The 27,968-nt window shown below is 36.7% G+C and overlaps 1 protein-coding gene across 24 annotated transcripts in view; it reads left to right on the top strand.

Moving 5' to 3' along the window:
• LOC140136902 (voltage-dependent calcium channel type A subunit alpha-1-like) overlaps positions 1–27,968 on the top strand; it is a 471,089-nt gene that overhangs the window by 123,472 nt on the left and 319,649 nt on the right. For all 24 annotated transcript variants that reach the window (XM_072158531.1, XM_072158544.1, XM_072158537.1 and 21 more), the window contains exon 2: positions 19,694–20,081. In XM_072158531.1, coding sequence (XP_072014632.1) covers positions 19,694–20,081 — 388 coding nt within the window. The remainder of the gene's footprint in view (positions 1–19,693; positions 20,082–27,968) is intronic.

Below are 27,968 nucleotides of genomic sequence, written 5' to 3'. Positions count from 1 at the left end.
CAATCTATTTTAATTTGATCAGGATCCCAAAGCATAATCGCTGATGAGGCGACGAAAAAAGAAAATCCTGTTCTGCGGGCCCAACCGTAACAGATTGTACAAGAATTGAAACACAAATTTTTCCTGTACAAATGATGAGGAGGAGGAGGGAGGAGAAGGAGGAGCAGAAGGAGGTTGAGGATGATGGTGGTGATGATGATGATGATGATAAACTTTCGTTTACAATAAACAGGACGTCATTAGAATGTTTTCGAACCAAACTTTCCTATACAGATTTTGTGTTGCATTATACAAATAACTGTATATTTTTGTAGTTCAATTTCAAATGTTTTACATATGACACTTTAAAGATGCACTTTATTTTTTTTTTTAAAGCGCAGTGATTTATAGTGCACTACGCACAGGCACAACGCCTAGACATTGATCCACAAGCCTCAGCACACTTTACAGACATGATAGAGAAGACATTTGGTGGATACCTGCTTCTGACAACCTTGGAAATAGGCCTACACCTCCAATGACGTATCGAATGCAATCAATTGTTTACCCCTAAATGGCATAATAATTGCAAAAGCTACCGTGGCTTTTCATTTTAAACTCTTAATTTCTACTGCAGAAGAGATACGGCATCCACGGAAAGACAAAAACACAATAATGTTCTTACACAAACCATAAATTAGGCAGATTTCGCCAGCTATATTTACTACTTCCCAGCAAAATAAGTAACCCTAAACATCAATAGGCTTTTGGCTGTTCAGGTAACTCCCCTAAAGCCCGATATCTTGTCAACTTCACCCCTTTTTTTAAAAAGACAGCGACGCCATCGCTGGAACGGCGCTGACGCCCTTTTCGACCCTTTTTTTTCTATAGCAAGTAACTTGGCATATAACTTACTATATATAATATTTTTTTCACCACTCCAGCCGTCATTTCCTCTTGCCTTTTCTCCAGCGTGTCCTGGTTTCTCTTCGTCGTATCTCAGGTCAATTGAGCGCCATCACCTGATTGATATGATCCAAAACGCGACAACTTCCTGAACTGTATGAGCGCCCTCTATCAGAGAACTAGAATCTCAATTATACTGGAAATCCGGATAATTTATATCAACATTTTCCACATATTATTACTGAGATAAGATTGCCCGCGATACCGGACTATTTAGAATTATTAGTATAAAATGAGATTCGAAATTAGAAACAAAAATGTGATGATCAATTGATACCTTAATGGAAGAAGTAAAAACACTCATTTTGTAAAACCGATAATAGAGGCCCCTAACTTGAGACTATTAAATATACCTCAATATAACAAGATCCAATAAATAATTTATTGGACGAAAATATATGAGTTAAGATAAGTACTTTGGAACTAATCTTTAAGAGGTCAATATTTTTAACACACTATTCCATTTGTAGATTCGTCTGCGACATTTTTGAATTTATATGTAATAAAATTATGTGATTTCATGTAATTGTGTTTTTCAGAATTTATGTTACTGTGATTAATGTCTGGTGAAAATCGAGAAAAATAAAATACAATTTTGGGGAAAACATGGCTCAATCCTAGTTAAATAGATTCCCTAAAATGTATCCAAAATGCTAAAAGAACTGCCCTACTACTAATAAAAATATACACTGCCCCTGAAAATATTGCTTAAAACATGTAAAATGTTCATAGCCAGCGAATTTGTCCAACATTGCACTTATATTCGTACCCAACAATCATGCAACCACTGTACACGTACAATGTCAAATTGACTATGGCGATACATAGATTTTAAAATGTCACTTTACTTACTGCATACACAACAAGTGCTCACAGCTTGCTGCTTCGTCTTGTCTTGCTTACGTACTCTCACCACACATACTTATTCATATACTCCAAGTGTATGCGTACGAGGTCCGCGTAAGGGTACTTTGGACTGTGCAAAATTTTACTTGAAGAATTCAACGTTGACATTATATGCTCTTAAAAATGCCGAGGTAAAAATGGTGCTTTCAAATTTTGCCAGCCTAGCTTTAGCTCAAGTTGGCTCAACAGATAAGTACCACTCTTACTGGGCTAGAGTTTCGGTCTGTGAAACTCACTGAACCTGAAGCATTGGCTGCCCTATACGCAAGGACACATTCGCCATTCATACAACTTACATGTACAATATATTTTTCCGTTAATATTTTGGTCTATTTGTTTCAAAACAAAATGATTCAGAATATTTTTATTTATGCAAATCACTGAAAACTCTTTGTTTTTATATAAGTAAAACACACTTATTTCATATTATTTTCCTTTTCCTGCAATCAAAAGACATTTGAAAAAGCAATATAATGCCGAAGTGTATAATGTAGTTTTTCCACTTGGAGGAATACCATTGTAAAATACTGTCCAACGACAAAGTGAGGGGAGAGAGCGCTCAAGGAAAGATCGACAGATAGGACGGGGTGGGTGGGGGTGTGCGGGGGTGTATAGGGGTCGTGAAGTTGTTCGATTGTAATGGGGATTGGTTTGGGGGTACCGGGTGTGTGTGGTGTGGGTGTAGGGGTCCCGGGAGGGGCGATGCGACCGTGGGGTGGTTTGGTACGGCGGAGGAAGTGTGTCCAAGGTCACATAAAGGTTTTTTTGTTGTTACTATAAATTGACAAAAACACAGCAGTTTTACTGTTTTGTTACCTGGGTAACATCACAAAATAGGGCAAGGTTAACATGATTCAATGGGATTTAACTTTTTTGCCCTGTTAACCAGGTAACAAAACACATGAGGTATAGCAAAATATTCTTTGTTTGAAATGTTTTTCCACGCGGAACAATTTGAGACCACTTTGATCAAAATCAGAGCATTTTTGATTTTTTTACCTCTGTGGACAATAATTATGGAGACCAAAATTTGACATTTGACCTTTTTGCCTATAACTTAAGAACTGTACATCGGAGATCGGTCAAACTATACTTGTTCTGAATCCTAGTAATGAGAGGAATACAATTGGATGGGTTTTTTTATCCATATTCGCCCAGTTTTGAAATTTGTGCCCTGCATTAGCGCTCATTTTAGAAATATGCAAATTACAATTTTCCCCAATGGTCTTTTTGGTCCATTTTGGAAATGTTGTTCAGGAGGGTGGTTGGAGTCATATGCAAGCAAAAACAATGGTGTTCAAATTTTGTCTAGGCTCGCCCGTTATTTTACTTAAATTGACTCGTACCCGTCCATGTGGCGATGAGATTAAGCATAAAAATGTACACAACTTTATTTTTATAATGTTTTTAAATGTATACAAGTGACAAAGTCATTAATGATGCACCCAAGCCTATTGTATTAAATTTCCAAAAGGGTATGCATTACGCACATCGAGCATTCTCGTCTTTGCGTAAATACAGTTCCGGAATGTACACTTAGCTTTTAGACTTTGAAATTAAGATTTCGTGCTCAAATGTAAATTTATGCAACGAATGCATTCGTCTCGAGGCATTCCTTTTATAGAATTTTGATATTTTACTCAATTTTAGGGAACGTTCATAAATACTTTGGTAGGGGGGGCTGGAAAATTTTGATTTCGGTATGTCAAAACTTTTTTGACCCCCCCTCTGTCTGTATGTTAAACTTTTAGAACCCCCCTCTTTATGGACTGAAAACTTTTTGACCCCCCTTTTGTAAACACCCAAACTTTTACCCCCCACACACACACACACAATGAAGGTATACTAGTACTTAAAATACTCCACTCTTGTTTCCACTATAGGTAATGCTTTATTTTACTAGTACAGTGGATTAAACTTATACAGTTTCAACCTTGTTACAAATTCAAGCAAACAGATCCGCAATAAATTAATCATTTATCAGTGTCACTCTTACAGGCCTTATTAGGCCTAAATTGTCAGGACATCATAAAATATAAATAAATTGCTTTCAAATAAGGTCTCAAAAGTTATTGCATGGATGTATCATGGGTGTATCCAGCTTTCTTGGTGTGTGGGGATGACATTTTGCGGCACAGACGAAAAACAATTGCAGTTGCTTTACATACATATATACCGGAGCTTTAAAAAAATGCTTTACTGCGTGCGTAAAGTGCAAAAATTTTGTATTTTACTCTATACGCCTATGATCGGGATGAAAAGAGCTTTATTGTGACAATGTGCGCGCGTAGCGCGCACAAATTTGTATTTAACTTTTTGGACCCCCCCTTTATGGGTGTCAAAACTTTCTTGACCCCCCCTTTTGCCATGTCAAAAACTTTTTGACCCCCCCCTTTTGGAAGGTCAAAACTTTTTGACCCCCCTACAAATTTTCCAGCCCCCCACCAAGGTATTTATGAACGTTCCCTTAAATGGGGACAAAAACGAGAGATAGAACCAACGAAGAAAGATGACCCTTTCAGTTTGACCTTGACATTTTTCTAAAATAATCTCGGCTATAAGCCCAATCGCCATTGTAACTTCCGGTTTTTGAGATCAGTTTTGGGACACATTGACCTCTGACATATCGGGGAAATTGCTGTAATTATGATTAATTAATTTATTATTGTCATAATGTTGTCATTAAAAATATTTAAATAATTAATTTATTCAATAATAATGTTTTTTGGGTTTGTTTTCATTCTTGTAAAACATTTTTTAGATTATAATTTGTACGCACAAAAAAAAAATTCAGAATTTTCCCAATAGGTCAGAGTGCAAAGTGTCCCCAAACTGCAAAAACTGTCCCACAATGCACTGTAAACTTATAATATGCCGATTTGGCTTATTATATGGCTGGTATTTAGTAGCTAACCGTTGTTTTGACGGTCAAATGAATAGCTGCTTTATAAACTTGGTAAAATAGTTGTGGTCATGTTCAACAAGTTGCGGACGAAATGTGTCATGCAGGTAGATAGCCCAAAGTTAATAATTTGAAAACGGTTACCGGTTTTTCTCAACTTAAATCATTGATATGAATAATACTGAAATGAAATTAATCAATCAAAATATGTATGGATGTTGTTGTTGTTGAATGGAAGTACAAAGTCACTTAGGCAGAAAGAAAAACATATTTTGGGTTGTTAAGGCCTATATTATGCAGCATATTCGGGATTACATTATGTATGTTTGGATGCTTTACGCTCCACAGCTCAAAGTTACTAATGAATATCTGCATAACTACCAGACAGTATCGTGCATATCAACACCTGCCGCCTGATAAATAAGAAGCCTAACTATCATTTGCAGAGTCCCGTCCTTTATAGTTACGCTTCCCACGCCACTGAATGTCCAGCGCAATGGGATCCTCCTATCCTGGATGACAGTTTTCATGTTGTCCTTGGCCAACCTAGGATTTGTCTTTCGTGTGATTGTTTCCATTGGTAGAGGATGCGCTACGGATGTCCAAATCGCTGAAGCTTATAACCAGCCGGACGATCCGTCTTGAGAAGTTAGGGGTAGCCGGAATTTGCGCAAAGTAGCTGAAAAGTACAAAGAGTAGCTTTAATATTTTGCCAAAACATGTGTTTGTAAGGACATGTCCATTTCTCACCCCCCCAAGAATTAATACCTATTGCTTTTAAGCTTAAAAACTGAATTAATACCTCGTCGCTGAGCGATTGGTATTTGACTAATAATGTAGCGCGCTTTTCCCAACGCAACAAAAAAACACTATGACTCAATGGCTAAAAACCAATCGCTATCGCTCAGCGATGAAGTAGAATTCAGTTTAACACGCACTCATCATTTGATGGTATTATAGTTGTAGCTTTTGGCCTTTACTAAAGACGTTTGTTAGCTACTTACATGGACTATTCGCCGTCGAAGTGACGTCATAATCGGATTAACTACCATAGCAATGGATGAATACAATTTTGAATAGATCGCCCTGCACTACAAGCAAATTGCATTAAACACCAGTGTATGTCAGCAAACATAGATTGAATACAATACCACTCTTTTCAAAGATACTAATCTTACAGGTGTGAGTCGTCAGCCTTTCTTTGAAATCTATTGTTCAATGCATAGGTACCGCGTGAACATTGTAGTGCAGGGCGATATAGTCAAAATTGTATTCATCTATTGCTATGGTAGTTAATCCGATTAACTATACGTCACTGGCGAATTGACGATGTTTGTGCTTGTTGTATCTGTTTAATTAAGGGTCCAGCATTCGGTAACTTTAGTAGGACAACTGATGTGATATAAAATGGTAGAACAATATATTTTTGACTCCAGATCTTTTCGCGTCTGGCAAGCCCCCAAATGTTACCCGTCTACTCATCAATCCGCGATCCACTTGCGTTGCTACACTGTGGACAAGGGTTGTTTTAATCGCTTAAACACTAGAATCATGAATTCATTACAATCATCTGAGCTATCTGTTTACGTATGTTGTGAACAGGTTTGCCGTTGTTAGTTTTACAACAGAGCTATTATTATTAATATTTTGATATGCGCATGATAGTGTCTTTAGATAAGCTGTCTGGTATTATTTGTGTTATTATTTTTGCATGAGAAGAAGAACACCCTACTCAATACAATGGTTTCGGGTAGGATTATGTTGTCTGCTTCTCATCAGTGGTAAGAACACAGAGATATTCTAAAATATTCAAGTTTAAAAGGCAGAATTCAGCAGCTTCCGTCACAGTGGTCAGATGTACCAATACAGCGGAATTCACAAGCATGAATATCCCGGATGAATATTATCTATCTCAAGGCAATACCATGTAGACTTATCTATTGTTAGACGAAAGTTGAATGTCTTAAGTTACACGACCTCACTATATAGGCGTGTTCACACGAGTCTGGCGATTTAAGGGTTTGGAAAACTTGGTATTAACCCTTGTTTTGACGGTCCATTGAATAGCTGCATGCCATAAGGTTAGTAAAATAGTTGTGGTCGTGTTCAACAAGTTGCGGACGAAATCTGTCGTGCGAATTGAATAATTAGCCTAAAGTTGATCATTTTGAAACCGGTTACCCATTTTTCTCAACAAAATCTTTGATATGAATACTTAAATGAAAGTAATCAATAAATCAAAATATTTAGGGTTTTTTTTTTTTTTTACAAAGTCACTTAGACCGAAATAAAAAATATATTTTGGGCTGTTAACATGTTAACACGGTTAACGCACAGACCAAATGCAACATTTGGTTGACCTATGCAACATATTCTGCATTACATTATGTTTGTTTGGATGCTTTACGCTCCAAATCGCAAAGTTACTAATGAATATCTGCATAACTACCAGACAGTATCGTGCATATCAACACCTGCCGCCTGATTAGTGAGAAGCCTAGCTCTATAATTTGCATAGTCCCGTCCTTTATAGTTAAGCTTCCCATGCCAGTGTCCAGCGCAATGGGATCCTCCTGGGTGACATTTTTCATGTTGTCCTTGGCCAACCTGGGATTCGCCTTTCGTGTGATTGTTTCGATTGGTAGAGGATGCGCTACGGATGTCCAAATCGCTGAAGCTTATACCAGCAGGGTCGTTCCGTCCTGTAAAGTTGTGGGGGGATTTGTCCTGAGCTGAATTGACAAATAGTGACTATAAAGAACAAAAAGTGTGTGTTTGAGGACATGTGTCTATGTATCAGGCCCCTCAGGAATTGACATGCATGGCTTACACTTTGGTGGTATATGTGTGGGGAAACCCCGGTACACCGCCGCTACAGCCCAGCTATACAGCCTCGCTATATCCTCACAATGATGGATATTGCTTTTTGTGGTTTGCCTTAAACATGTTAAATTTCCAGCCTCCTCCTCGACAACACCCCCGTTTTGCTTTTACAAATTGAGATATTTTATGGTGTCACAAATTGTTATATTTACCCTTGTTTTCCTGCCCTGCGGGGCTGTAATAGATAAGAACTCCATTAGATGCAAGTCTTTACTATGGAAGTCAGCGGCAAAAGTCCTGCAGGGCTTGCACCCTTTATGTTAGGGTGGGGCGAGGCTGTAACGAGCGGTAACGGTGCATGTGGCAGCGGAGATGTACCGTGTGTTTTCCACACAGTCATATACCACCATTACTCTCATTCAATATTATTTTATATAATATTATAATTATGTAGCTTTTGGACTTTACTAAGGACGTTTGTTATGAGTATGGACGATGTTTGTTCTCTTGCGTTTGAAAGCATCAAACGAGTCTTGTGTTATCCCTTTATTTTTGACTCCAGAATTGGTACCTATTTTTTCACATCCGACACGCCCTCAAATCATAGCTCAAATGCATCTCGTCTTCTCGTCAATTTCGTGCCTATGTTCTTGGCGATCCACTTGCGTTGTGGACAAGGATTGTTTAAATAGGTTTAAGAATAGAATCATAAATTCGTTACAATCATTTGAGCATATCTGTTTACGTATGTTATAAACAGGTTTGCCGTTGGTAGCTTTATAACAGAGCTATTATTATTTTGATATTCGCATCATAGACTCATAGTCATAATACGCTGTCTGTCTGTGTATTATTTGTGTTATCATTTTTCGGGTAGGATTATTCTCCCGATTATTCTCCTCAGGTTCAAGAACACAGATATTTTCTAAGATATTTAAGTTTAAAAGGCAGAATTCAACAGCTTCCGTCACAGTGGTCAGATTTACCAATACGAAGAAATTCACAAGCATGAATATTATCTATCTCAAGGCAATACCATGTAGACTTATCTATTGTTAGACGAAAGTTGAATGTCTCAAGTTACACGACCTCTATAACTGTGTTCACACGAAGCTGGAAATGTAGGGTTTAGAGAATTCAAAGGTGAGCGTCGTGGTTTTATGATCGTGTGGAGGCACTTGGAGACCCGGATGAAAGAAAACTCGAGGTATCGCCACTTATCGGGCAACAATTCAAGTGCTGAAACTGTTGAAGTTGAACCCATTGTTTCGTCCCGGTGGTGATCGTACTGTGCGTACACAATTTTTGTTGTCGGCACAGCCCAGCCCATCTCAACACTTCGTCGGCCGTATCACATACTGACGTATTCGACATTTTTAACATTTTTGAGAAAATTGGTATATTAGTTTGTTATGTTCTACTCTATATATTCACCAAAAACCATGCCTCAAAGTGGCTTAATTAGTAAGATATTAATTAATTTAATTTTGACGTATTTACAAAACCTTGAAATGTCTGTATCACATAACGACGTATTTGCCGATCACCTATACTGCGCAAGCCCAGTATGTCGTATCTGCAATTTGAAGGATTTGCCGTTTCACATACTGACGTATTTGCGCGACGTATTTGCGCGACTTTGTCATTACACGATAAAATCGCTGTTTTGTCCTTTTCACATACTGACGTATTTGCGCAACTGTTTCACATACTGACGTATTTGCGCGACGTATTTGTCATTTGAACAGCGAAATTGTCAGTAGTCCTTTTCACATAGTGACGTATTTAATTTAATATTGTTTTTTTGCAGAATAAATTATGCTCTGATAGAAATAAGTGAATTATATTGAAAATATAGTATATTCGCGTTACTGCTAACCTGGTTTTAATCGACAATAATGTTTTAATCAAGATTATGAAGCAAATGAAAATCTCTAAATTTTCAACTTCGATTTTCTTGAAATGCGTATTTTGCAAATACGTCAGTATGTGATGCGGCCGACGACTTGACCTGGGTCAAATATATTTTTCAGCACCCGGATCAATTAAATAAACGTTATTGTCATTGCCACAGCTGCAGCCACAATCAACAGACTTATACTTCAAGACGCCTTCCCATATCCCTGTCCCATCATATTCGGTTGGCATCCCTTTAATTTAGTAGCCTCTGAGCAGTATTCGGCTTTGCCTGGCTTCGCCCGAATGTTATTAATAAAATCATCAAGAACTGATCAATATCCTGATATGTCTGATGTATCCAAATAGTGTGCAAATGACTCGGGGTTTCAGAGATCACACCACTAAAACGGGTCCAACCCTGCCTGACTGGAGAAATAAGAACCAGTGTTTAATTCGCTGACCACACCAGGTACATTAAAATGGAAAAAAATAAAGTTTGAAATGAAGGCTGATATGCCAATTTTTGGTGATAGTTGTGCTCTATGGATGTTTTTCTAATCATCTGAGCATAAAAGATGAAAAATACTAAAATTCTGAAATTTTATGAAGGTTTTTTGGGTTCCATGGACCAACTGATGTCACAACATAGAGGCGCTGAGCTGTAGAGTTTGGTATGGTTTACTTCATGTTCGATGCACCACTGCGAAAAATTGAGCCGCTCAACTACCAAAAAAATGCTGGTTCTAGGGTAGAATATATCATAAACTTTTGGAAAATGGTGTTTTGAATGCCCTAGCACGTTATAACCACGAAAAAATGACGATTTCTTGGGTACCTTTTAACACATAAAAGAATAGGAACTTGATTTAGTGGTGTGATCCTTCAGTAGCCGAAATCGTCGTGTGAACATACCTTGATGAATAATGTGTGGGCTTTTGTCATCGTCAACGGTTTACACATTAAGTCATAATGCCGTCTGAACACCACGTTTGACTTTGTGACAATTGAATCGAATAACATATTGTGCAACGTGTCTCAAAACGGAACATGGTAATTTGATGAAAGATCGCTACATTGGTGCATACATTTGACATTCAAAATCATGATTCTTGAAAATGTTTGTAGTATATATCGCGTTTTGAAATCATATATACGTATCCTGCATTTGAGGTCTGTGAACTGTGTGTATTCAGTCTGCAGTAAACCAGACATGTGATCACCATACAACGATCAATCAACGCTTTATATATATGAGACCCTTATGGGAAGAAAAAACATACGCTGACCTATTCTACTTGACAATGTGTTACAAAAAAAAAGATATTACGGTCAAGATATCATAGTGCAGTTATACTGCACAGCAAACATGATTCGACCTTTGCAGTACTTAAACCTGGTTAACAGGAAACTATTTCAGCAAAATCAATCGATAAAGTCTAGTCTATCCTCCACATTGAATGGTGGACTGCACTTATGCCCAAATATGGCACTTGCCAATCAATAATCACCCACTTGAAATCCCCTGACTCGCTGCACTGACCAAAGTTATGGGAGCTGTTTTTGCTGTTACCTGTCATTTACATATCAGGGAGGCACGAACATTTGCAGATGCCACATACTAAGTTTTTAGCCTACAATCATTTAATGGATACATTATTCTTGATTGACAGCAAGTACAAAAATATCCGTCAAGTGGTTTAGCTTTAATGCCATTCGGAAGAGAGCGGTCTACAAGTGAGTGATAGTCACTAAAAGTTGCATTCGATTTACACAGGGAATTTTGCAGGCCATGCCGTGCCCTACTTACTAAAATACCAAAGTACGAATATTTCCAAATATCTAAATTAGCTAAAAATTTAGGACATGTTACAAAACTATATTTCCTAGAATTTCAGAGAGTACAATAAATATTGGCCGGTTATTTTTCACACAGTGACGTTACCTAGGAAATGCCCTATACCTCTAACATACACTGTTTGTAGAGATCACCTCAATGGTGAGAGCACTGTGTATATAAGAAAATGAACAGTAACTGCAGTATGTACGGAAGGAATTGTTTACTGAGATTTAGTTTAGGGGCGGCCTCGGTTGACCGGCGGTTGATTTCGGTTGAACCACGTCCCATTGTTAAAAACAATAGAAATCGTCTCCAGCCAGACAGAACCGGCCGGAACCGACGGTTGCGTTTTGAAGCCGTACCTAATATAAGTAGCTTTTATCAAAACATAGCGATAATCCGCCTTCCTGTGAACTCCATGTCGACAGGAGTGAGCATTGTATTGTCATTGAATGGCACTGATAACAATTTCTTTTATCCGCCGAATATTCGCCGATGGAGTGTGACGTCAAAATCGATCATTGCCTGGTCAACTTGTTCACGCTCTCTGTGTTCGGAACCTCGATCAAAATTATCACAACACAAGTCAATTGCTGAGCAAACAAGCGTAAAGTCATGATGCAGTCATGTCTACAGTAGAATTCATCTCGACCTTTGCAGGACTTAACCCCATTAAAAGCTATTAAACCAAGATAACACTCATTGAAACAGCTCAACTGATTAAATCGGATCTTCTCTGGTTGTGGACAAGTGTCTGTTTTCATGTGCGATATCGCAATAAAGCTGGTATTCATAGCTTCAGTTGGGTAACCGATTATAAAGGAAACGAAAGGAAACAATGGTATGTGTGGCTTTGTTCACGAAATCTGACAATGGCGTGCTTTTTGTAAACCAGCATTCTTGAAAATTAGCAACATAATGATTGTTGACTTAACACGGTTTGGAAATAATTTCTTCATATTTTTGGTGTTATCTGTCGTTTACATGTCCTTCCTAAAACACAAAAGTACGACCCTCTCCAAACACCTAAATTAGCTAAAAATTTAGGACATGTTACAAAACTATATTGTCTAGAATTTTAGAAGAGTACTTTTAATATTGGCCGGTTATTTTTCACACAGCGACGTTAACTAGGCAATGTACTATTACCTATAACATTAACTAAAACACCAAAGTACGAATTTTCCAAACATCTAAATTAGCTAAAAATTTAGAACATGTTAAAAAACTATATTTTCTAGAACTTTAGAAGAGTACTTTTAATATTGGCCGGTTATTTTTCACACAGCGACGTTAACTAGTCATATCCCCATACTTTTAACGTAGGGCTATTTGTAGAGGTCACGCGTCAATGGGAAAGAGCACTGTGTATTGTGTATAGGAAAACGGACAGTAACTGCAGTATGTATGACTTATTCAATACGATGGTGAATTACCTGTAATTCGTGAACAGTTGAATATACGATAACGAGTTGCAGTGATACCAAACACTTCATCAAAATCTCTCTGACAATATATTTTGTATCTTAAAGTGCATCCCACGCATATTATAGCACTCACTGTTTTTGTAATGAGACTGACGAGGGTAATTTTTGTAATCTGTCTGTTTCTTGTCGTATGATTACGATTCCCTTGTGTAATTCCAGATCACTGTTTGTCGTTGCTTTAATCCGCAAGTTTGGTTGTCAGCGAATAACAAGTCTGCATACTGACATTTGCTGTCGCGGAATCAATCAATGTTAGGAGGACCTTTTAAAGAAAATATCGTTTGAAATAAACGTTGACGTGGCTGTTTTACCACGAGTTAGTACGTAAGCCACATCGCAAAATAAACCCCTGTTTCACCATTGCGGCGTCACAAGGCTCTGCCTTTGACCTCGGTTGACGTTAGGATTTGCTTGTTATAGTTGAATTCTAAGGGTTTGCAAATTGTTAATAATATTAAAATATTCAGCAAGTATAACAATACATCCTCAAGCATTCAGTAAAAATAAAACCTATTGTATTTCATTCTCGACAAAGGACGTGAAAATGGGAAGAGTTCATACTTGACCTTAAAGTGTGAATTGAGAATAAGACTTTAGGCGTGAAACATGGCTACCTACCTACCCATCAGATTAGGATTTATGGCAATTTGGAGTGCTAGTACAAGTACTTGATATCACATAATTCAGAATATTGTGAAACAATAGGATAGGGCATTGTTCGTTCCAGGGTTCATTCATCTCTCCCTTTCATTGTTCATCGACCAAATATTCACAAATAAGAAGATGGTTAGTAATCATGCTTACATCGTTGAACAACTCAGGTAATTGTTTTGGGTAGGAACGTTGTAGATTTGGTGAGAGGCTCTGAACATGTCAGCCATTAACCTTGTCTTTAACTAATTCTTACGTAATAAACTATAGAAAGCTCTCAAGCACGAGTCCAAGAAGTTTGTGCCACTCTTCGTCTAACGTCTCTGGCACCCAATCCCAGTTGTAATCACATTATAATAAACACGGGTTATTGGTTATTCTGTCCTCTGGAATACAACTTGTTGATTTTCTTGTACTTTTCCGTCAAGGTCATACATTTGATCATACTCGGTGGTGTGCTTTCGTCAAACACAACTGAGTATTGAGAGGAACGTTTTGAGGGGGTTTTCAAAGTATTACTTCAACGATTTGATCTATAATGTATTATATTTCTCAATGTTCCTTTTGGTTGCGCCCGTTTTAAAAGTAATGATTAGCGACACGTTAATGGCATATTATAACCAACAATTATCGATATTTTAAATGTAAATTAAGACATGGGTTGTAATTCGCTTCTTATCATACAAATATTGTTATGCATTTATAGCAGATTAGCTCTTTTGCCAATTAGTACTGAATTTCAATTACAATCAATTTTAAACAACAATATTTTCAAAAATTATATTTAAATATATTGATATTTTGCCTCTCCCACAGACCATGCTGAAATTCAAAAGTTTTATTGGATCTCCTGTTTCAAATTACCTTCAAACATCTTTTTATAATCGTTACCACAAAGTAAATTTAGTGATGCAAAATCAGTCGGAACTCGGAAATATGTGACATGTCATATCAAAAGGAGACACTTTTGGGCAGGATCATAAATGGAGAAATAGCCAAAAATCTGCCCGGGGTGATTTTTTTCACAATTTGGGTTTGTTGCGAATTTGTGATGTTATTAATGTTTAAAATGTTGTCTGATAGTTTCAGACCGGAATATAACTGGCATCTTGTATTGTTTGAGACACTTTTCAAGGTAATTCCTACTCTCAACATTGTCAATAATATTTTTAAAGGCCGATATCTCAATTTCAAATTTTATAATACCATAACTTACAAACTCAATATCTTCGCTAAGGAATATCTGATTTCATTGGGGAAAACAGCATTGTGGAGCAAAATATCTCCATATTTAAGATATGTAAAAACCTCAAATTTGATAACCTGCCCAAAAGTGTCTCCTTTTGACATGACACGTCACATATAACATTTTAAGTTTCTTATAGGACAGTACGCAGCATTTACAAAGCTGCATTTTGCAGAAAACCCCATTGAAATTGAACAACCAGTTCCAAAGATATGAGCAATTAAAGAGTTTCCAAAACAGGAGGAAACAAAAGGAAATATTTCCTGTGATTGGCTATACCTCAAAATCAATATTTGCGAGTTCCGACTGATTTTGCTTGATCGCGTCATATTTGCGTAACTAAAATATTTTCATTGCGCTATGCTCTCCTATTGTTCGTCTGTTGAGTTTTAGCGGCCAAATCTTCCAACCAATATCCAAGATAATGACCACCTATTTTTTGCAAACTATTCGCTGAACGAGCCTTTTTATCACGAAATGTGTCACTGATACTGTGATAGCCCTTAGTGTCACATATTCCGGTAATCACAAGTACGTCACCTTTATATGCGAGCGCCCTACGCCAGGCTTCAAACCTATATGTCCAAAAGCTTTCTTATGTTTTAGTGGAGTGTATGAGAGTGAGAAGGTACGAGAAAACGAACAAGTACCTAAGTTTTCTTTTCTCATTACCTAAAAAGCCATAGCTTTACTAGACATTATTCATTAAGTGACTCAACCTTAGCATTTTCAGCGTGCTACTCCGAATTACATTTTCAATCCTCTTCGTTTTCTTGTAAGCAACCAAATAGCTAGGCGTCTTATACATGATACATAAGCCTTTAACCCAAACCCTGTCTCTAACATATAGAGGCTTGTTTAGGTGATTTATGCACAGAACAGAATATAGCTTAGGATAAGAGCTCATTTGTATTCACATATTTTGTCGTTATCTATCGTAGCCGATCTGACAAGTTTATCGGATAGATTCTGATCATCTGAGCATGGGCATATATCAGAGATGTTTAAGTTGAATGATATTTTTTTCATTTTCCTTATAATCCTTGTCTAAAATTAGCTTATTGATAGTTTATTTTTGAATAGCACAAAATGTAATCACTTAATAATCCATAGACTTTGTCCAATCCGTTGAGAATAGTTTGGGAATGGTAATTCGTGTGGCAGTCTCCGTACTTTGCACGGGCTTTGCACTTTGGACACAATTTGCTTTCTGCCTTTTCTCTTTACTGTTTTGTCAGTAATAAGCTTTGGAGAGAATTTTGTACAAACTTTGTTTGATGAATTGGTTGTAAACATAATAATGGTAATACTTAGAAGATTGTTATTCAATTTAAAGCTTTTTGAGTCGCTTTTATACGGTGTATAAGAAACGTTGTGCGTTGGGAAAAATACTCTACCAGCTAAACGGTCCGCAGGTTATTTCATCAACGTAAATTACAAATCTGCATTATTGCTGCAATAATACAATGTTTCTTTCAGAAAATAATACTCAACGCCCAAAATACATAAACGAATAAGGCAGCTATTATTGATGCTGGACTAATTTACTTCGTTATTCAGACGAAAAACATCCTGTCGTCTATAATACCCAACTCCCAAACTACATAAACGAATAAGCAGCCATTATTGATGCTGGACTAATTTACTTCGTTATTCAGACGAAAAACATCCTGTCGTCTACAATACTCAACGCCCCAAATACATAAACGAATAAGGCAGCTATTATTGATGCTGAACTAATTTACTTCGTTATTCAGTCAAACAACATCCTGTCGTCTGCTCGGAGTAAGACATCCACCTTTTCCCGCCATTTTCCTACGTCAAGTTTAATCGATTACTTATCACTTAAAGACATCCGGATTTCTTGCAGCTTGATATTTATTCTGGCCTTAATTATTGTAATAAAGAGTGGAATACAACTAAAGTGAATACAAAAAAGAAGTGACACAAAATAAAGATATTGGTTTCTACATGCATTAGTCGCTCTGTTTCATCATGAGCGCTTGTCAATTCGAAAGAACTATTTGATGTTCCTTCTCGGATCAATCCAAAGTTTTAATAAAAAAAACAGGCGATAAAATAATAAGATAAAAATATTGCATTGAATAATAAAATCGTAACAACAGCTTAACAACAAATTATTATTCATTAGACACGCCAATTTGCATGCATTATGTCATCCGCACTCGTTCACTCATCAGATTTTTAGAAGAAAGGCGAAAAAAACACATCACGATGACATAGACTACCTGAAGGAGAAAAAAACTAAGAATTGTTTAACTTAATAATGTACTGTAATCACTATATTGGCAAAAATGTCTGCATGATACATGGCATCAAAGTGAGTAAATGTATCGAACAGTTGTTAACGGTTCTTTTTCTAACTTTATGTGCTGTGTTGTTGTTGGGTTGACCTTGAAAGTCTACCAATGTTCTAATTAGTTAGCTTGTTCTATTTTATGTATAAATCATAGTGGTTAAAGACTGCATAATTATCTAAGGTGTTCGGTGGAGCTGAAGAATTTCGTTCACTGACAGTTATTAAAGAACTACTTTGACAAAATGCTCAAAAGATGTTCAAGTTGTTAAAGAGCTCGAGTCAGAATTCAAAATTGCAATTTTATCTATTTATTGAAATAGCTTTGACATACTTCTCTTAATACATTGACATAACCAATACGGTAAATATTAACCCATACAGTGTCATCTCTCTACACCTCTTTCACACCTGTTTCTATGGTGTAGTATGTAGCTAACTCATCGACTGAAGCTATGCATGTGTATAGACCAGCCTGCTCGCTAGACGCATGGTGAAACAGACGCAATTGCAAACAGACATAATTGATCTTTGCTCTCAGCTAATTTTCATCATGAATAGACTGTGTCCAACAAGCCGAAAAGTTATACAGTTCTGATTAAAAGCAACCATCAAATGTAGTGACGTCTTCTTTGTTGGTTATATAGCTACTGTAGCAACTTCAGCTTAAACAATTTTTGCAATTAAGTGGCTATTCTGTTTGGTCAATTAATTCCTATCAGGCACAATACGACCTTTGGCAAATTTACAAAATAACCTCAAGAATGTTACATAGACATTATTTGCAAATGATGGCGCAAATTATACAAAACAAAATCATGACAAATCATTCTTGCTAACAGTTTCATCTGTAGGTTTGGTTTGGTTATCAAAGATTTATTTAGGCAAACAATTCCAGTAAACTATTCACATCTTTAGCTTTCGACATCTTGGATGATGGCTTATTTTTGTTTTTCTGTATCACATATCACCGGACATTTAGTTAGTTGTCATGGTTGTGGTGCCATTTTAAAGTATTAAATATGCTTACTGTACCGAAAAGCCAGATATTTATTTTACGTGTATACCATTAAATTAGCACTTTAGGTCTTAGGGCCCCTTGACACGAAAGTATGTCTGATGAGACGTCCTTTCCTGCCGCGAGAGATTGAACAGAACCAAGTGGGAATGTGTACAACTTGACCACTTAGCAACATTTAAATTCTTACGACATACATATACAACAAATTATGGGAACAGTGATGCTGCCCGCTGATATGTTTTCGCCGGATAAGTCACTTGCTGCATCAACTTTATTTTGTTAAATATACCGATTTTAACGGGAAATCTTAATTATGGAGATTACACACGCCCTATGGTTGCACAATTCCCTTTACTCTGTATACAAAATCTGCTTTATAAATGGCTCTACCTGCACATTTTTTAAAGTGAGGTTTTCCTGAAAGACACACAACAAGGAAGTAAACAAACAAAACGAAATATACTGGTGAACATTGAATTTTCAAGCTACTGGACCGCGAAGACAACACACTTTGTTCACCCTATTTTCAGAAAAGCACCACTCGTGACTTTACCTAGAAGCTGCCGGCTTAAGAAATACATTTAAAGTCTGAATAAAACCGGAACAGAATCGTTCTCAATCTTGGTAAATGCTTGGATTCAAGCCTACATTAATTCCTGGCACAAATTTTTCACAAAATCTGCAAAATTTTGTTGGTTTTGATATTGATTTATAGGTGGGTAACAGTATTCTCATTATAAAAACACTGCAGATCCGGACGAGAGCCCTCAAGAGGCGTTATATAGTGATGTGAAGTCATAAGCTATCGATACGATGTGCCCACAGTTATGGGTTAGTTGACGTATATCGATCTATGCTCTGCATACTCACCCCTCTCACTCAAGTGAATTGAGTGGCATATCAAATTGAACAGACTATACTTAATATCAAAATAATGTTCAAATACCTATAATTATCAATGTCATTCTCAGGAATAATTTTCCAAAAACCAATAACTTAAAAATGCACTTAGTAATTGCTCTGTGTAGTACCACTTACTTACATTTGTATACTATTGCATTTCTAGTATTATCATTGATTCGCTAACTCAGAAAATCTTTAAAAATCATCAAAAATCTGAATTTTGTGTTTTGGTAAAGTGTGCTGATATACCCTGCAAGTAATAAGACGACCTAATAAAGGTACAAAGTCACATTGTAGTCAATATTAGAGGAGTGTGTTGGTACAGAATTGATTTGAGCTTCATATTGTTCAATGCTGCCGTATTCGTCCTTTTTTATTCCTAAAATTATATGCTTCACATTCTTTTCAGAAGCGACGAATTCAGTTACAATGAATAATTACTAATTAGAAAAAAGGGTCACTTAAAAGCTCGCCTTACTGCAAATTCACTGAAATCACCATATTTGAATATAAACAATAGGATATTTATGGATCAGTGATCGTGCATTTATGCGTACATTATAAAGAGTATCTTGATTATCAACAGCGTTATCCTCATACCGTATTAGAAGGTCTTCATTTATAATTACGGTGTCTTTGTGTTCAAAGGGCATGTAAGTATATACACGACATAAACAACACTCAAATGTTTTTGAGCCATGTGAAAAGGAAATATTTTTATCAAGTACATGTTTCTCTTTTTCTTTTCTTTTTCAGCTGCTGCATCAGGGGCTATCGGCTCGAGAGCCACCATGTTGTCAGTGGGTCAAAGGGCACGCCGACGGAGCAGCCTTGCCGTCGCGTCCCCGGCGATGCAACTCCTTCACGAGCAGTACTCCCCTTCCCGCCGAGGATCTCGAAACCCCACACCGCAACCGTCCCCACGACACAGTCTACTTGATCTCGCCTCCACCAAACACGATGATCTCAAGACCGGAAACCATACTGTGGATACAAAACAAGGTGCACCAGGGATATATCTAAATCGCAGATATGCCGTGGAAGTGAATGCCAAAGATGCCGCCTTAGCCGCAGAAATATGGAAAAGATCACAGACAGAGACCGAAAAATTAACCGTGGCTCAGAAGACGCGGCGACAACATGAGTAAGTACTCATTTGTGTATAATGTGGTGATTATTGTGAGCAAGTATTGCTGTTGGAGAGTCTTTTGTAGCTACCACTCATCGTGTTATGAAATAGTTTTGAAGCAGTCCCTTGTTACTGTAGCCAACAATAGTTAATGCATTTGTACTTATATAGGCAGTGCAATGGCTAACCATGTGAGGCTACCCTAAGTTATCCGATGCTTTCCTTTTGAAGCCGTCCCATAGTATAGTCAGGTTTGATTAGATAGTGTAAATCTGGCTACCATAGATTGTCCGGTGCTTTGCTTTTGAAGCCGTCACTCTTGTGTAGGTACCACCAAGACACCTACTGTACTGTAAAATGGTTTTGAGGTAGGTCATTGTATTGTAGCTATGTGTTCAATGTATCGCACCTATCACCACGATCAAGCAGTGTAATAGGAAAGCACGTGAGACTACCACAAATCATCCATTCCTTGGTTTTGAGGGCCGTCCCAAGACCCAAAGTGTATTCAGTAATACATATTACTTTGGGCACTCTTGTGTAGCTGCTATACCATCTACTGTACTATCAAATAATTTTAGTTTTGATGAAGACCCTGTACTGTAGCAATGATCGTTTAATGTATCATACATATCATGCAGTGTAATAACAAAACACGTGGTGCTACCACAGATCATCCAATATTTTATTTTTGAAGGCGTCCTACAGTGTATTACTAATACGGGGAACATTATATACATCTACCAATAAGTAATTACCCACTTAATAAATGACCATTATTCCAAAATGGCTGATTGTATGCCAAATTTGCGATATGCATTCGAAGCAGAATTCATTTCTGCGTATTAGGACAGCTCATTTTGGTCCCAATATTGATGTCGCAGGGTACATTTAAATGAAAGTAACCCAAATTTTGAAGTTGCAGCAAAAACATTTGCCTCAAGTTTTCGGCTCTCATTGGATTATCCTTTTTGATAAAACGATCAACCGTTTTGGAATAATGGTCATTCGTTAAGGGGGTAATTGCTTCTTGGTAGGTGTTCATGTATGAGTAGTACATATCGTTATTGGCCACTCTTGTGTAGCTATACCATCCACTGTACTATGAAATAAACATCTCAAATAAAGTAACTGACCCCCCTTAAATATTAACCATTATTCATAAACGGGTGATTGTATTACAAATCTGTAAAATGCGTTGGAAGCAGAATTTATTTCTGCACATTTTGACACCTCATTTGTAGCAATTGACTAAGTATTGACGTCACAGCGTACATTTAAAATCAATGTAGCCCAAGATTTGAAAGTTGCAGTAAATTCTATTGATTTTGCATTCAGTGTAATAGAAGGAAATCTGTGTAATTATATCTGAGTGTTTTTGTATTGTAAAAATTTGTATGTAAGTGCAACTTTCAAATCTGGACCTCACTACATTAAATTAACCGGTGGTTTATTGTTTTCTGGGCTATCGTATCAAATGAGTGTCAAAATGCGCAGAAATAAATTCTGCTTCCAACGCATTTTACAGATTTGCAATACAATAGCCCCTTTTTGAATAATGGGCATTATTTAAGGGGGGGTACTTTTTTTTAGATGTTTAGTTTAAAACCCTTGTAGCATTGTTCATTCAATGTACCGCACGTATCATGTACCCGTGGTATTGTAACAGCAAGCCACTTGAGGCTACCAAAGATTAGTCGATGCTTTACCTTTTTTAAAAGCCGCGTAGCCGTCCCATTAAGTCGTCCCATAGTAGCCTTTTCCAGCTATAGCGGACACAATAGGATGGCGCTGCACGAAATGTGTCTAGTCTTTTGAATTTGCCGGGTTTTACCCATATTGCAGACTGCCCTCCTATTGTGTACGACATTATATCGAAAAGGCAAATGGTGCATTTAGTAATACATGGTGAACATTGCAAGCACATTACTATTGGCCACTCTCGCATAGCTATACCACGCACTGTTCTTTCAAATACATTTGAGGAAGTCTATAGCCAATGTTCGTTAAATGTATAGTACTGATTAGGTATAGGAACCACGTGAGACTACCACGGATTGTCTTTTGAGGCCGTCGTCTGTCTTGTGTAGGTACCAACTACTGTAGTATAAAATGTAGACTGTAGAATAAAGTGTTCAGAGTTTTAATCTGCGTGTCCCTCCTATAAATGTTAATGCTTTCACCGCCTCTGGCTAGTATCGCTACTCTTGTGTAGCTACCACTGACTCCTCGCACTATAAAGCAGTTCCTACCACAGTAGCCAATTTTAGTCAGCTCTTTAGTCTAGTATTCTAGACAGTTCAATGACTAATAGCCTTTTGCTACCACAGAATATCTGACGCTTGGCATTTGATGCCTTCTCATACTGTAGTCAGCTTTTGTCGTATAGGTCATATTTTGTTCAGGGCTCGTGTTTTTAAAACTCCCGCCACATCACAATAAGGCTATTGAACAGTGCACAAAGCTATGAACAAAATAATGACTATAGACAAAACTGATAAGAATGAAAGTCACTCTAAAATCAAGTTTGAATTTAAAGCAAGTAAAACAAATAGACAAGATAAAAATTTTCCCGCCCGCCTTTTATTGTATCTAAACATTGTTACAATAAATTATTCCAATATCAAAATATATACAGGTTAAATAAACAAATGCACAAAAAAATTGTGCTTTAGGAAAGTTAGATTCATTCAATTACATGATGGCGATTAAATATTCAATCTTGCAAGTAAGCACTGCTATGGTTAAAGGGGCATTTCGAGATTTTAGTATCCTTTTTTTAAGATGCATCTTGGATACATCTTGGACGTCCAAAGTGCAATTTGGACGTCCAAGAATTTCGCTGTACACTTAAATTGATGAATCACTCGGCCAAAAATTATTAAAAGCTCATCCTCTTAAGGGATGGGGTATGAACGTTTGGACAGTATTTATTGTGGGACATTAGAGCACATCAGACATATCGAATTGCATTCTGAATACGAAGAATGTCCTTCTGATATCAAATAATTTTGAGTTTTTGAAATTCGCAATGTAATACACATTTTATGGCAAATGATTAAAAATTGATATTTTTGAAATATAACAATCCTCGAAGTAAACTTTATAAATCTGATGATGTGCACTTAAAGTGTATGTAGGTGGGATAAAAAGCCGACGATCAATTGAAAATTTTGACCTTTCGTATTGAAGATATGGATTTTTCCCCAAAACACCAAAAAAATTAGAGGTCTTTTTGGGGAAAAAATGTATATCAATAATATGAAAGGTCAAAATTTTCAATTGATCGTCGGCTTTTCTTCCCAGCTACATACACTTTAAGAATATATCATTAGATTTATAAAATTTACTTCGAGGATTGTTATATATCAAAATTGTGAAAAATATCAAATTTTAATAATTTGTCATAAAATCTGTATTATATCGTAAATTTCAAAAATGAAAATTATTTGATATCAGAAAGACATTCTTCGTATTCAGAATGCAATTCGATATGTCTGATGTGCTCTCATGTCCCACAAAAATACTGTCGAAACGCTCAAAACGCTCATTCCAGATCCCTTAAGCGTATCAATTCTTGGCCAATGCAATCTTAGACGCCTAAGATTTTAGACGCCTAATTTTCTTTGAAATTAGACGTCTAAGATTTCATTGGTCAATTATTATTGAATACGCTTAAGATGATTGGCTGATCGTGATTTCTGGCCCTGTGATTCGTCAATTTAAATCTACTGCGAAATTCTTGGACGTCCAAGATGCAATCCTATGGATGGCGGAAACCTTCAAAATACGCCTAAGAATACGCCTAACCTTAGACGTCTAAGATGCAATCTTAGACGTCTAAGATGCATTCTTAGGCGTCTAAGATGCAATCTTAGGCGTCTAAGAAATTCGCGGTAGACTTAAATCAACGAATCACAGGACCAGAAATCCCAAACAACCAATCATCTTAGGCGTATTCAATTATTGACCAATGAAATCTTAGACGCCTAAGATTTTACACGCCTAAGAATTCTTACACGTCTAAGATTGATATTTTAGTGATGGACGGTATCACCAATGTGGTTTTCTCTGAGGACTTGCAGCAAAATTGATTAATTGGTTTGATTTTATTTTCGTTGGTTTGGTGTGCTGTTTTGGTGTGGCTAGTAGTAGTCAGGTATTAATGTTGATGAGCATGATGACGGCGACGACGACGACGACGACGATGATATGATGATGATGATGATGATGATGATGATGATGATGATGATGATGATGATGATGATGATGATGATGATGATGAAAATTAATACACAAACAACAAAGAGGAACAAACATGCCTAGCATATATTTATATACCTCCATGATTCTATTTTTAACATGGAAAATTTGACCTCTTGTCTTCTTGCACTTTGCGGACTGAAATTATGCATATCTGATCCCTTCAATAATATAAAAGACGATTTGACCTTGGCGAAAATATGTCACACGCTGTTCGAATTATAAAGACATAGTTGGTTGACCTTATAATGTGTGTGCAGTAATAACTTGACCTCTGAACGTATTGGATATAAACACATACCCTACACCGTCAGATTAATTTTCTTGTTGAATGGAGGTATCGAGGTCTCTTAACTGTGTATTTTGGCTCAGTCATAGCATACGTGTTATCCCCCTCCCATCCCATCACCCCTTTCTCTTTGGGATTGACGCGGGTGGCTATGGAGAGAAAAGGAGTTTATTAAAACACGCCACCCAGCCATTGTTCGAAATATTCTCTAACGCACAGCGTCCGTTGTACGTTTTGATCGAATTTGCGATACCGTCCATCACTAGTCACGGTCAAATGGTCAATCTTAGACGTGTAAGAATTCTTAGGCGTGTACAATCTTAGGCGTCTAAGATTTCATTGGTCAATAATTGAATACGCCTAAGATGATTGGTTGTTTGGGATTTCTAGTCCTGTGATTCGTTGATTTAAGTCTACCGCGAATTTCTTAGACGCCTAAGATTGCATCTTAGACGCCTAAGAATGCATCTTAGACGTCTAAGGTTAGGCGTATTCTTAGGCGTATTCTTAGGCGTATTTTAAAGGTTTCCGCCATCCATACAATCCTGCAATCTACGCCCAAGAATAAGCGTATAATCTTTGGAGTCTTTTGATGCTATCAGCCATCCATAACTCTGTTGATAATTTCGGGCTGTGAACAGCCAAAAAATACCAATCTTGCGATATCTTACTACAAACATTATCATGATTATGTAGTCCTGGATATCTGAGGGTATAAATACCTCAACATTTTGGAGTAAGTTGTGGATGAGGGTGTTGATCACTAAGTTCCCCTTTTATAGTAAACATCTCAACAAAAAAAGTAACTAACCCCCTTAAATAATGACCATTATTCAAAAACGGGTTATTGTATTACAAATCTGTAAAATGCATTAGAAGCAGAATTTATTTCTGCACATTTTGGCACCTCATTTGTAGCAATTGATTAAATATTGACGTCACAGTGTACATTTAAATCAATGTAGCCCAAGATTTGAAAGTTGCAGTAAATTCTATTGATTTTGCATTCAGTGTAATGGAAGGAAATCTGTGTAATGATATCTGAGTGTTTTTGTATAAGTGCAACTTTCAAATCTGGAACTCACTACATTAAATTGACCGGTGTTTTATTGTTTTTTGGGCTATCGTATAAAATGAGGTGTCAAAATGCGCAGAAATAAATTCTGCTTCCAACGCATTTTACAGATTTGTAATACAATAGCCCCTTTTTTAATAATGGCCATTATTTAAGGGGTTAGTTACTTTTTTAGGTGTTTATATATTGAAAAGGGAACAGAAACTCTATGTCTTGATTTCAAATATTTGATAAAATTACAATTTCTATTTTTTATGTATTTCTAGCGTATTCACGACGCCAAAATCTTGCATTATATTTTACTTATCAACTTTGACACATCAATGTACATTTGTCGCAACATGTATCCTTCTTGCAAACAAAATCAACATATATTAATTTCCGCGATTTGATCACTGCAGGTTGACCTGGAAACTTTCTTGTATAATTTATAGCGAGTTACAAATTTGCGGTGACTGCAAAAACACATTTACATACTGTCTATTGAATTGCATATAATATTCCTCACGATTCGACTATGGCATAGATGCGTAAAATAGTGTCATTGCCCGCTGCATCGTCTTGTTGCATCCACTTAATTCATCCACCTAGCTAACATACACTCCATACACTCGCTCACGAATATGGCAAAGTTTACATTGAATTCAGTCCTCCAGCATCCGTTACCCCTAGCAACACGCATCTCATAAAATAAATTGCTTCAAATGAACGATACTCTTGCTAATGGCGTTTTTTTGACACGCTTCAGCAATGCAACGTTAAAATACAATTAACCCCCTTAACCCTTGGGTAACATATCTTCATTCCCTCGTACTGCGACGTCAAATGTCATCCGGGTTCTTTATCTAGCAGACGGCATGCCTGCATGTGTGCAGTTCACGTCCATTTTATCGTCATTTCACTATTAACATGTTGCATGCGCTCAAATACAGTGATTAATAGCTACAAAATTGCATACTTTCATTTTGTATTTGTGAGTTATTTATGTATTAAAGCATTTTGCGTATGAGCTTCCAGCATGAAATATATTTATATTATACAATTATCACCTGTTATTTGAGTTTTGTACAATTTTTTTAACAACAGGAATATAATTGACTTAATTGTTTGAGAGTATATTTGCATACCGCGCTCACTCTATGTACCTTTACTTACAGGTCAATCGTCTCACATGTATTCTACTTCCACTTCATCTGTTTTGATAGCTTTTGTTTTTTAGTATATGAAAAACAAGTTGCAGGCACATTAAATGAATAACAGCATATATAGCGTTTAATCAGAATGTTTATTAATATTTGTCACGTCTGTCCCACTTCCGTTTGATCTATATTTCAGAGCTTAGCTTTTGTTTTCTAGATAAAAAGAACAATGACAAGTATTATGATGAATCTCTGCAACCGAACGTTCGTTTTAATGTTCGTTTAAGAGCTATTAAGAATACTTTTTTTTTATTATAAACACAAAATAATTTATCTATTTACGCTATTTCGTAAATGTATGCTCAATTGTTGGTTATTTTTGTGCTTAGTTACAGTAAAACCCATAACATTGTTTGAATATTTCCCCCTTTTACATTCCTTATAATATGTATGGAGGGAGAAAAAAATTTACATTTATAGTGTTCAAGTTGATTCTACCACCCAAGGCCGTATCATCTTTTCTATATATTTACGCGCGATCTCTGAGCCTCAATCTTCTTCGGCTATTTAGATAGATAGCAAAATGTCAGTTCTGCTTTAAGCATTTGCTACAATGTATGTTCTCTTATAGCTTAAAAAATCAATACTTTTCAAATACGATCATATCGAGTGAGCGCATGCCTGTCGTGGAAGCATGTTTTGTTTTATCTTCACAATAACCGATGTTTTTTTTATTCAGGAAACAATACCTACTTTTAAATTTGATGTATGTGGCTATGGCAGGTTGTTATGGACATCTTTATAAAGGCATTTCCACTTAAGTTGTCTTCTTGGTTTTCATGATTTGCAAAGCAACATGAATCTGCCTGTGTTGTATGCAGGGGTACCTACACAGGTCCACGAGAACTGTAATTGGGAAAACAAATACGACTGAGTTTATAGACTAGTTCTAGCAGTTTGTTGACCTGACCCAGGTCACAGGTCATTCCTTGTTCAGCGCATACATTGTACATATTGAAAATATTGAAGATGTAGGTTGAAAACGTCATGTCTGTGTGTCTTATTTTCCTATTGAACCTCTTAAGTTTGATTTTATATTTCAGAGCTATTGATTTTTAAATACCGAAATGCCTTTT

This window comes from Amphiura filiformis, chromosome 17 (assembly GCF_039555335.1).
Source record: "Amphiura filiformis chromosome 17, Afil_fr2py, whole genome shotgun sequence".
NCBI lineage: Eukaryota > Metazoa > Echinodermata > Ophiuroidea > Amphilepidida > Amphiuridae > Amphiura > Amphiura filiformis.
Note: the sequence above shows the minus strand (reverse complement) of the source record. Positions and strands in the feature narration are given on the sequence as shown.